At 32.5% G+C, this 12864-nt stretch overlaps 1 protein-coding gene and 1 long non-coding RNA gene across 4 annotated transcripts; one reads left to right on the forward strand and one right to left on the reverse strand.

Annotated features, from left to right (window-relative positions):
- On the forward strand, positions 1-2163 carry LOC143595113 (lysM domain receptor-like kinase 4). The gene has a single exon (XM_077074236.1). The coding sequence runs from the start codon at positions 189-191 to the stop codon at positions 2100-2102; it is 1914 nt and encodes a 637-aa protein (XP_076930351.1). The 5' UTR covers positions 1-188; the 3' UTR covers positions 2103-2163.
- Positions 2164-9061: 6898 nt separating this feature from the next.
- On the reverse strand, positions 9062-12296 carry LOC143595121 (uncharacterized). 3 transcript variants are annotated; one of them, XR_013146473.1, is made up of 5 exons: positions 12240-12296; positions 12052-12141; positions 11455-11552; positions 10456-10576; positions 9062-9368 (listed from the first exon to the last, which is right to left on the reverse strand). It is a non-coding gene; the product is annotated as an uncharacterized LOC143595121 (long non-coding RNA). The 3 variants fall into 3 exon arrangements; XR_013146472.1 differs by having other exon boundaries at positions 9062-9342; positions 9844-10576; XR_013146471.1 differs by having other exon boundaries at positions 9844-10576.
- Positions 12297-12864: the final 568 nt, after the last annotated feature.

Genomic DNA, 12864 nt, shown 5'->3' on the forward strand with positions numbered 1-12864 from the left:
CCCTAATATTGTATTTGAGAAGAGTGGAAACTTATACATATGACATCACCCAAACCCTTTTGTTTAATGGGAAAAGCCAAAAACATTAGTTGGTAATCGTTCACATTCACTTAGTCAACAAAACATGTTTTTGAAATTTCAAATCAGCTACTTATGTTCAATATTTAGCTCCTAACAATTAAACCAAAATGTTCCAAACACAACTTCAGTTCCTGACAATCAAACCAAAAAACATTTCAACTTTCAACATGAATCTCTTTCATTTCATATTCACGTTGGTTGTGTTTTTCACCATCCAATCCCATGCTCAACAAATGTATTCAGGAAACCTCGTTTTGGATTGTAACAACAGCGACGAAATGGGAGCGTCCCCAGCGTTTCTCTACGCCTGCAACGGCATAAAACCGTCTTGTCCCGCCTTCCTCATGTTCCGAACCCAACCTCTATACGACACGGTTATGACCATATCGAAGCTTATGTCCGTTGACCACACGAGTCTAGCTCGGATCAACAACATCATGGAGTCCAACAAAATCTTGCCACTAAACAAAGAGCTCATCATCCCGGTTACATGTTCTTGTATAGGTGAGTATTATCAAGCTAACACCACTTTTGTTATCCCCACTGATGATGACACTTATTTTACCATTGCAAACTCCACATACCAAGGTCTAACCACTTGTAGTTCACTTATGAGAAACAATATTTATGACCAATATGACTTGCACCCTGGTCAAAACCTTCAAGTGCCACTTAGATGTGCATGCCCTACGGTTAGTCAAACTCAAACCACAATGGGAGTTAGATTTCTTTTGACATACTTGATCACATGGAAAGATTCATTAAAAAAGATTAGTAAAAGGTTTAATGTAAGCACTCGAGATTTAGCCTTAGCAAACGGGTTTTCTTCTGCTAATGAAAATGATATTTTTCCATTTACAACTCTTCTTGTCCCACTTTCTAATGAACCTTTGAGTTCCATGACAAGAACACTTGGTCAAAAGCAAAATCTATCGGAAAAACGAGTATTAATTGGGGTCATAGTAGGTAGTGTTTTGGCTATCCTTTGTTGTTTGTGTGTCGGATGTTTTCTATGGAAACGAAACCGAAAGAATAGTGGCAAAAAGGAAATAAAATGGGTGTTACCTAAAGATATTCAACTTGGAATTGCTAGTGTTGATCAGAATTTTAAAATATACCGATTTGAGGAACTAGAGGAGGCTAGCGATGGTTTTAGCTTGCAAAACAGATTGAGTGCTTCGGTTTATGAAGGGAGTTTAGGGGGTAAGAAGGTGGTGATCAAACAAATGGGTGCAAATGCAAATAAAGAGGTGAAAATTCTCCAAAAGTTTAATCATTTCAATCTCATAGGACTTTATGGTGTTTGTGAACACGATAAAGCTTGTTTTCTTGTTTATGAATTCATGGAAAACGGTTGTTTAAAAGACTGGCTTGCAAACAAGACTTCCCAAGAAAATCAAACTTGGATCGATAGAATTCGAATTGGTCTTGATGTTGCTAAGGGTTTGCAATATCTGCATAACTTTGCAAGTCCAGCATATGTTCATAAAGACATCAATAGTAATAATATTCTACTCAGTAAAGATCTAAGAGCCAAGATTTCAAAGTTTGGTCTTGCAAGGTCAACGGAAAAAGGGCAAAATGGTAATTCATCAATAAAATGTCCACTTGAGTCAAAGGGCTACCATGCACCAGAGTACATAGAATCAGGAACTGTGTCAACCAAGATTGATGTTTATGCATTTGGGGTTGTTCTTTTGGAACTAATTACAGGATGGAAAGCTGTGTGTGAGAATGATGATGGGGAACAAGTCATGTTATCTGAAAAGGTTATTGCATTTATGGGTGATGAAAAGTATGCAAAAGATAAGGTAAATTATCTTATTGACCCTCGTTTGCAAGCTAGACAGCCCCTCGGGTTTGTCATAGATCATGGTGAACTCGCCACGCGTCTGGTTAAACTGAGTTTAGCGTGTTTGGAAGCTGACCCGGAGCGAAGGTTAAGCATGAATGATGTTGTTTCTACACTCATGATGATTCAAATGGATGCACAATGCTTAGACATCATGTTTACGGTGTAAATTGTTCAAGCATCCGTTATTGAAGGTTTCGGTTATCATATCGTATGTAAATAGTCATAACATGATGAAAACTTGCTAAAATCAGGAAATATATGAGTTTATGTTATTTGTTATCTTATTTATTTTTAAGTTTGTTTGGTAGTCATGAGTCTGTCTTCGTTTAAAATATTTAAAAAAAAATTAAACATGGTTGATTAGTAATCTTGATTGATATTGTTTAGTGAAAAAATATTTTTTTATCCAACGACATAAAAAAGAAGTGGTAACTTAGTAACATCAAGTTAGTCGACAATGACCTTTGGAGTGAATATATGGACTCTTTCTTCTATATGACTATATATGTTGATTTCTGGTTAGCAGCCTTTGTGGTGACTGGAGGTTGTCTTAATGAAAATATTCTACAAAAATGACATATTTAACTTTTTGGAAAACAATAACCAGAACAGTCGACAAAAAGAAACATCCATTAACCTACCATTTTTATTACTTTTTGACAGAAAAAATTCAATCTTGCTACAAACCTCATGGTGACATCCAGAATTAATTATAATAATTAGTTGCTTAGAGAAAATATACGGGATAATTTGTGGCAAACATGTTTTACGATTTTGAGTTCTTAGAAGATATAAGAATTATATATGTTTTTGTTTCTCATTGTTCACTAACAGTCACCGCCCTTCAAATGTGTATCAGTAATAGACCATGGCTGGAGATGAAACATTAGGCTCACCTATGGATCACTGGACATCCCCCACAAATTAAATTAAATTATATTACATTACATATAACTATATATATATATATAGGGGAGGGTTATTCTAAAAATAAATAGTTTCTTAGGAAGACTAAGAATAAATCATAGCCATGGGATCATGTTGATCAATGGTTGAGATTTAAAACTACCAAAAACCGACATAGTTTCCTAGAATTATTCTTTCACCATTATAACCGATATAATTTCCTAGATTTATTTTTTCACCATAGTTTGTAATGTCAAATGTCAAAAATTTGTTGGTTCTTACCATTCCTAGGAAACTCCTTATTCTTATTTGAACCCTTTTCTATATATATATATATATATATATATATATATATATATATAAACAACATAACTAGAAAATAATTTTTATACAATTTAATGTGTGTACTTCACAATGTACAAAATATAAATAATACAATCAAATCCATATGCCAAAAGTACATTTAATTTAATTTCCATATAAAGAACAATGTTCACATCAATTATTTGATTACAAGCATCATCAATGTTGGCCTTCATCATGTAGTCATCCATGGAGGTTTGGGTTTAGACAGGAGGAATACTTATGATCAATTTGAGATGAAGAATATGTGATAAAATAGGAAATAAGAAAAATAAAAACTAATTTTAGGTCGATTTTAACAAAACAATGTAGTTTTTATTGATTTCGCATCTAAGCATAGATGCCTAGTAGTTCATATTCACTTCTTTTATGGAATATGGTCTGATTTTTGTTTTTGGATTTATTTAACTACCTTGGTTTTATATTTGTTACTGAGATGACATGAAAAGCAAAGCACGGATTATATATCTATGTTGTTGATGGTTTATATCATAAGGTCACCATTAAGGTTTAGTGTGTGTCAGATTATGTGTTAGTATTATGATATGTGGCACGGTACTAGGAGGACGGAAACAAATGTTTTTTAAAATACATAAAGGCTAAAACCAAATATTGTTCTGTTATTCCGGACACGCAAACCGGCCCACGTCAGACCGTCCCATCACGTGAGAGGTAAATTAGCCTCACTCAGCGGCAAGGGGATTGACGCTTAGGATCGGTTTTGAACCCACGACCTTTAGGTTATTGTTCCAAGTCTTACGCCCCTTTACTAAAACCAAATTTGGTTAGTGAATATAGGGCATGATGTTGTTTAATAAGAAATGGAATGAATGTTGTTGACAACTTGACAAAAACTTGTACCATGTTTTGAAAATATATAGATGTCTAGATGGGGGTGGATGGAGTCCTGTTAGCGATATCGTTATTTGTATATTACAAGGAAAAATAGATGCAATAGATCATCCTGATTTATTGCATGAGTTTGTTATTAATAGATATACTATGAATGATGATGTTCTCATGTCGATTGAGGACACCGTACCATTACGAGTTTAGTTTTACCCAATATTTTAAAAACCGGTATTTTACTTGTATTGGATTGGGCCAAAAAATGATACAATCGGTTGAACCGGGTTATACCGGAAGGTTTAACCGGTTGAATAGTTTACCTTATAATTTCCTATAAATGTAACTTAAATCTAAAAATAACTCAAAAGTAAATGATTCCATAATAAAAAATAATCTAAAAGTTAATCCATATTAAAAAAAATAATGCAAAAGCACTCAATTTTTTAAAAAATAATCCTAAAGTTTACATGTTTGAATGTTAATTTTTGAGTTAAAAGTAATTTTGAAAAAATACGAGCACAAATATCAAAATTTCTCAGGCATAAAACCGGTTTACCGGTAAAAATCGGTATTTTAGACAAAATCCCAGTACGATGTTCTAACAAACCGGCCAAATATACCGGCCTATTGTGCGAAATCCGGTTTAACCGGTTCAACCGGCCGGTTTAAAACCAATTTTTAAAACACTGGTTTTACCACTGCTATGAAAATGAAGATATATTTGTTATAGTAAAATGAGTTAGAAATTGACGCAAAATGGAGACGAGATGAGGTGTTTGATACGTTATAGTTATGTTAAAGCATTCCTGACAGCTTCTTTATCCCTATCTCTATAATTATATCAAAAACACTATATTTTATCTCTCATATACAAATATATAAGATTTTATTACATCTTTATCGTTAGTTTTTCTCTCTTTTCCACTCACAAACACCTTCAAATATATTAAAAAATTTAATGCATCATAAACAATGTTACTCAAAATTTACTTATCTCTTTAAAACACTTTTAAAAAATTTAAAGAATCCTCTCACATATTAAACAAAATTCCTTAAATTTATGTATCATGTTTAAAAATCTTCCACATTATACACAGGCCCGGCTCCGAGAAAGCAAAAAAAGTTTTAGCCCGAAGGCGAAATTTTTTTTGGGCTTTAACTAAAAAAGAGTATTTTGTTGGTTTAAACAATAAAATTTTTATATGAGTTTACTTGGTTATAGTTTGGGTTGCGTAAAAAACTTTTGTATAAAAATAAGTTTAAACATGTTTCAAATGAGACTAGATCCCATAATCTTTTGGTTGAGAGTGATACCCCTTTGCCACTAGACCAAGCTAGTGGTCATGTAATTGAGTTTAAACATTAAATATAAATGTTGTTTTTAATAAAAATAAATATATTTAAAAAAAATTAGGCCTAACGAGATGTCGGGTGGCCGTCAACCACCCAGCCACCCCTAGGCATTGATTATACATCTAATCCTTATCTTTATATTCCTTTTTTTACATCTTTTACTATAATTTAACTAGCTGATTATATGTCACCTTGTAAGGCTATATGTAATGGGGCGAGAGTTTGGGCGACAAGGGGCTAGAAGGGGCGCGAACACGGAACACGGTCCCCAGGAGATATGGGGGCGGGGTTCTTTTATCGCCCGGAAGAAGAAGAAAAGTATTATTATTATTATTATTATATATATGTGTGTAAGAGATATATATGTATATATATATTATATTACTATTGTAGCCCCTACACCATTACACTCCTAAAACAAATTTTCATCCTTTGCTGACTGGGCGCCATACGACGCAAACGCCCCAATCTGTAACCCCTTCACTACGCATAGCCTAATGTGTAGTTTAAATTTCTTGTGATGGGTGACGAATCTTCAAATATGGAGATTCACATCTGCTTTTCCTAAAATTAGATAAAAGGATGGTGAGCGGTTGTATTTTTAGGTGATTTTTATTTAAGAATAAAAATAATAGGGAAAGAGTTTAGAATGCTCTTAAGATTTTTTTTAACAGCCAACAAACAAAGAATTGTCAAGTTACGTCGTATGGGGTTAGTCATGGCAAAAGGCCACCACCAGCCGGCTTAACCCAATTGTACAAAACGCTTAGTCACTTCCAAGTTATATCTAGTTTAAGAGAAAACCCACTCAAAGGCCCACTGGTGATAAAACTCGGGAGTTTCCAAGATCGAACTTGAGATCACAAAAAGCAAAGTCTTCTTTCATTGAACCACTTATGCCCCCTCAAAGTGTTTTTTGTAATTATCTCTACTATATATAAAGAGTGAGTGAATGATCTCTTAAATTTTAAGTGGTCAAATTACTATTGCTTAAAGTACAATCAATAATGCAATCAATTTTGAAAATCTAGGAGTAGTATAGTCTTTGCTTACTATGATCTTGTAGGGGTTAAAAGTTTTAATAATTTAGTTTGAAACATACTTACAATTATGGTCCTTAAACTTAAGGGTAAGTTTTGTTAACTTACTAAATAGTTACATATTAACCCCTTTATTCTAAACCAACAACCCCACAAAGTTTTAACGACCATAACTTTTTTACATGTTAATATTTTTTTAAAAAAAATTACACTGTAAAAACGAGCATTTTATTCTCTTTAATTTAAGTATAGTATTGCTATAATTTTTAAAATTTTAATAATAAAATGTTACGTGACATGCAATTAGGGCCGCAACAGGTCTGGTGAACTTGGGTCATGTTTCAGACCGAGTTACATGTTCACCGACGAATGGTTACACATCTGATGCCGCATTACATGTATACTATAGTCAGGATACATGCGTACTATAGTGAGGTCACCGCTTACACGTTTGATGTCGGGTTTGAGCATGTACCTCGCCGCATCGCGCGAACACTAAGCTAGTATTACATAAAAGAGAATTAATATGCTCTTAAGATGTATATGAGTCAGATAATATTCTTTTGCACGTCATAGACATTCATCTATAAACAAAAGAGAGATCATGCCTTAATTTTAAAGTCGTTAACTTTAAGTTATATAAAACTCACCTATTTGTCATGTTAGTTATTTTTACTACTTCGAAATAGGGGTGAGCACGGTTCGGTTTGATTCGGTTATTGGGTAAAACCCAAATCTAAATCTAAGCTATCGGTTATTTTAGAATACCAACCAATCGGTTTTCGGTTATTCGGTTATTCGGTTTTCGGTTATTTTCGGTTTCGGTTTAGGTTATTTTCGTTTTTTTTATTCTGAGTAGACATTATAAAAAAAAATTCAAAAAAAAAATATGGCACCTCATACATATTGAATTCAAAATACAAAAATAGGCACGTGTTATGTGGAACCAAACAAATACAAAGTTGTTTGAGTAGTAGAGTTTAAAATTCAACAACGTTCTTAATAAAAAAAACTAAAGGTTTCCTGAATCCTCATTCATTGTCTTACTTATCTTCAAAGTTTAGACCCAATCTTGATCATCGTCATTCCCATCAATGGTAGATTCTTTTGGTGTTATGTTTCTAGTCATAACATCTTAAAAAAAACACGTAGAAAACATAGGTTTGTCTAATCGGTTCGGTTCGGTTTTTTTCGGTTTTTTTTTAAATGGATAACCTAACCTAAACCCAAAAATCGGTTTTTCGAAAAACTAAAAATTTAACCGCCGGTTAATGTTTCGGTTCGGTTTTTTTCGGTTCGGTTTTTTCGATTATTCGGTTTCGGTTCGGTTAATTCGGTTTTATGCTCACCCCTACTTCAAAACACCTTTGTTATTCCATATATGTATTATTACTATTAGCTTTTTTTAAAATAAAGTTGTTTTCATGTTTATTAATAAAGACATGTATAAAAATAATCAATCACAAACGCAATTTGTAAAAAATGTAAAAAAAAAATAACAAAATTAATGTCAAGTCAATGTACTTATACTAATTAAATATATTTCGTCATATATATATAATCTCGTATTATATATATATATATATATATATATATATATATATATATATATATTAGTTTTTAGCCCGCGTGTCATGCGGGTTACTTTTAGTTTTATTATCATTATTATTGTAAATATATATTTTTCTTATATGATATGTTTATGTATTAAAACTAAATGATACATGAATGATGAATGTATAAACTATGTTATGTTTATAGTTGGAGTAAACTTTTTTTTTGTTTTATTTACGTATATATGGACTTGTTAGAGTTGCTTGGTGATGCAAAACGTATACGTTGTTTACTGGATCACCTAAAATGATCTCTCGTTAATCTATCAAATAATGTGACCAAACATTTTGTTGTTTGAGTTTTAATTTTAGGCTTGATAGTACATTGGGCTTTGATTCAATTAATGGATTCAAATGTAAACACATTTGACAAGAAAACAAAATATTCGACTTGTTCATTTTAGATAGTCTATGAAGGTTAATTTGTGGTTTTCTTTTATATTTGTATGAGCTTGTTTTATTGGGCTTTTGTTGACACGTTAACTTCACATTCACGTCTATTGGAAATGTGTAAGACGAATATTAGGTTTTAGTCTCGTTTATGGTATAATTTTATTTTGGGAAGAATTATTATATTTTTTTACTTCTGGAGTAACAAACAAAAAGTTTCATAAATCTCCGTGTTTGTTGTTTGTCGTAGTTTATACCTGTTAAAGAAAGGGTTTATTTCGTTAGATCGTATTGGTTATTATGTTTTTTTTGTCGCGGTTTATACCTGGTGTAGTGAAGATACACAAGGGCATGATGGGAATTATATTGGTTATTAAATGAATAAGCTGCAAACGCAACAATGCATATTACACATATTACATTCTCAATATTTAATAAATTTGGCAACAATAAGAATGCAAGCACATTAATGAAGACATTAGGTTAGAAATTTTGTGGAGAGTTATTATATGTTTTACTATAAACAGCTTAACAAATGATGAGAAGTCAAACCGCATACGGACATAGAAACAATTAATAGAAAAGTAACAACAATGAACAATACACACCCGTACAACACAAATACGACAATATCATTATCTCTAACCAAATATATATTATATTATTAATTCCACAACTTTCTAAAAATTAAAGGTAAAACTGAATTTGATTTCGTTTTATTTTTCCAACCAATTACAATTTAATCAAATCAAGAACCAAACTGTAAAATGGTAAATGATATAATAATACCTTGCCAACATATGATGATTCAACACCACCAAACAAAGTATAAATCCCATCTTAATCCTATCTTTTGTTGCGATTGTTAGCTACTAAACTCACAATTGGTTCCCTGGTAAGGATTGCCGCCGAATGCATCTACCATATAGCATAACACAATAATACTTAGTTAGTATATCAATAAATAATAATATCATACATGTAATTACAAACAAATAATCGTAAACTTGGACAATAAGAAAGTTTGCCAAATCTCCGAACAAAATCAAGTTCGAGCTTTTGTTCAGTATTAAAAATTGAGCAACCCCTAGTTCAGTATTGAAAAATGCACTATAATCATTTTCAAAATGAACATGTATGAACCATAGCTTGCTATCACGCCCCTAGCGAAACATTGCAACCGAAAAAGATATCTACATCCAATTGCAAGATATGTAGGGTTGCATACACATAAACACATGTTACTATACTTAGTATTTAGTAAAATATAAACCTGGATATCAATCCATTTGAGACCATTCCCTATCCAAATTATTAAACTATTTTTACCCATTTTAGGCAAAAACACTACCCAAATCGACCGACTCTTAAAGTAATTTTTTCGAAATTGCACCTTTTAATGGATATTGATCGTGAAGTCCATAACTCCCTAGATTCATCGGAACACCTCCGGCTAGAGCTAAAGAATCCAACCCATCAAAGAAGATGACACATGGGCAGTCTGTTCAGGCCTGTACTTCTAAATTAGTTGAGCTATAAACTATGGCATTAAGGATGGTATTGATCGCGAAATCGAACCCACTATTCTTGGTGATAAGCATTTCGTTATCATGTTTCTGACTGGTTGTATTCATATATGATATATCTATGGATTTAGATTTGTATATTCTCATTATTACCAAAATTAAAGAGCTCACAGCCTCACAGTGTAATAATCTTGCCAGAATACACCATTAAACCAGTCCAAAATTATCCTCATTATTCACCCAGTCACGGTACATTACGGTATGGATCAAATTTTAATTGACCAATCCATTTTTTAGATATATGAACTATAATGATAAATAAAGTATAAACTTACCGTGACTTGGTTTGTAAGGTTGTTTAGGTGTTGATTTACTCCAACCTTGTATTTAATTTCTCCTCGGAACCCTGCATTTAGTTACCAACAAATTAATACAATTGTTATTTGAGATCTTCTACTAACAATTTTTTAAATTTTTACCTCATAACCAGTAAATAGAATAGCTATTCCACCTCTATTGCGCACCTTGAGTGTGCTAAATCCCATATTTCTATAATCAAACTTCTGCAAGTTTGTTGTAAACAAAACGACATGTTTGCCCCTGCAACGAAAACACTAAAAAAGCTATAATTGGATCTGATCTTAGTATATACATTAATTAATTCATAGACACTTATGTGTTGTATCCCTCATGTTCTAGTGTTTCCATTGACTCAATGCTACTGCACATTAGATTTTGAGCATTTAATTTAGTATAATTTGCATGCTAAATTCCAGTCATAGTTTATATTTCTTTTTTAACTTCTTTTATAGCATTAACTATATTTTTACTTCACTGAATTGATTTCAAACACACATATAATCATGACCATCAGTGAATGATGTCTATCTGTAAGTAACTTAGTAACATTTGGCTCAATGTGAAAGGCATATGAAGAAACATAGTATTCAAAGCATGAAGAGAGGTTATGCAAGCTTCAATTAGGTTTTGGTATTGGCTAACAGTTCGTTTAATGACTTTAGAGCATTATTCTAGCAATGAGTTTCTCTTAACTCCTATAATGCAAGCAAAGACATAATACATATGTTTAAACACCAAAGATATATGTTTTATTTTTTTTAATAGAGACTTGACCGCTAAAAGCATAAAAGCAAAAGACATTTTATTAGCGTACACTCTAAATAAAAGCATAACTTCAAACGAAAATTATTAAGATTATGTGTAATGCAGTGGTGGGGGACGTCAAGTCGTCAACTCTTTTATACAATTTAAAGTAAAATGGTAAGGTAAAAAATCCACCTCATTGACACATTAGCTATTAATCTATTATGCATGTTTACGTTTCCCATCCTAATGAACCTCTTAACAACCTTGTTAATTTGTTGTCCATGATGTTTTAATACCATGCTAACATAAATTCAAGAAAAAAGTTTAATTTAACAATTAACATTATAATGTTTGTAGTAAAGAACTATTACCTGTATGGAACATATCCCGATTGATCAATCACTGCATTTAATACACGACCAAATTTAAGCAACCTCTTATTTATCTCACCTGCTTACCTTGCTCTTCCCTGCAATGTTGATGAATTCAAAGGTTGATTTTATAATATAAAACTCTGAATATTATATCTCTTTTGCCACATAATGTCATATGTTTTCTGAATCAGCAAGATCCACAAGATTTAGCTATCAGCTTGATTTGATTATTTCAAGCAAATTCTGAATCAAAATTTAACTCTTGATGTATTTGACCCTAAAAGTGTCTTTGCAAGTCAGATACGATTAATACCCAAACCAAAAACTAAAACTAAAATTAAAATTAAAATAAAGTAAACATGAATATATGTAGTCATAATAGAATTAAATTTAAAGTAAAATAGAATACCTTATAAAATTGAACAAAGAAGAGTTTTTTTTTTTTTAATAAATTCCTAACAAAATACAATATGAAATATATTTAGAGTTTGTATGAAGCATACATGAATATAGATCCAAATTTCTCCAACTGAATCAGTCCAAATTAGGTTAACCAACGCACAATCCAATGACACAACATTTTATCGTGATTACCTCTGAAGAAGAAGTCCAATCAAGACCACTAACGATAGGGGAAACAGAAACTTCATGAATGCAGTCGATTGATGAATCCTCAAACGAAATCTGAACAAATAACTGATGTTAAGTTAGAGCAAATCAATTTAGGGGAGCATACCTTCTAACAGAATTGCAAATAAAAAAGAACGGAATGCAATACTAACCTTAGGGCTCCAAATTCAATTGCAAGAAAGAACTGAGAAACAGATTTAGGGTTCAAGAATTAGACATATTTAAATATGGAATAATATCTTGTCTAACATCCCCCGCAAGCTAAGGCCGGGACGCGACTCTTAGCTTGGATCGAAGAAAGAGAAAACGCTGAGTAGACAGAGGCTTTGTAAAGATGTCGGCAATCTGATCATCTGTAGTGATGAATTGTACTGAGAGTTGACCTCTAGCGACTCTTTCACGAACTGAATGGAAATCAACTTCAATATGCTTTGTGCGGGCATGAAATACCGGATTGGCTTATAAGTATGTGGCTTCGAGATTATCACACCACAATGTAGGAGTTGAGCGAACTGGGACCCGTAATTCTTGTAAAACGGATTGTATCCACGTGAGTTCAGAAACTGCATCAGCTAAAGCTTTATACTTTGATTCTGTAGATGACCGAGAGACAGTTTTCTGTTTACGTGCACACCATGAGACAAGATTACACCCTAAATAGATAGCAAATCCCCCCGTGGAACGACGGTCATCTGGACACCCGGCCCAGTCAGCATTTGAGAAAGCGGACAGATTGTTGATGGTTGAATCTGCATAGGCATGGAGAACTTGAGTGGA

This window comes from Bidens hawaiensis, unplaced genomic scaffold (genome assembly GCF_021521415.1).
Source record: "Bidens hawaiensis isolate Kalapana, Puna unplaced genomic scaffold, B.hawaiensis_p1.1 tig00001721_1, whole genome shotgun sequence".
Taxonomy (NCBI): Eukaryota; Viridiplantae; Streptophyta; class Magnoliopsida; order Asterales; family Asteraceae; genus Bidens; species Bidens hawaiensis.

Excerpts from the sequence above, each read along its gene's own strand:
- LOC143595113 (XM_077074236.1), top strand. The coding sequence starts at position 189 with ATGTTCCAAACACAACTTCAGTTCCTGACAATCAAACCAAAAAACATT.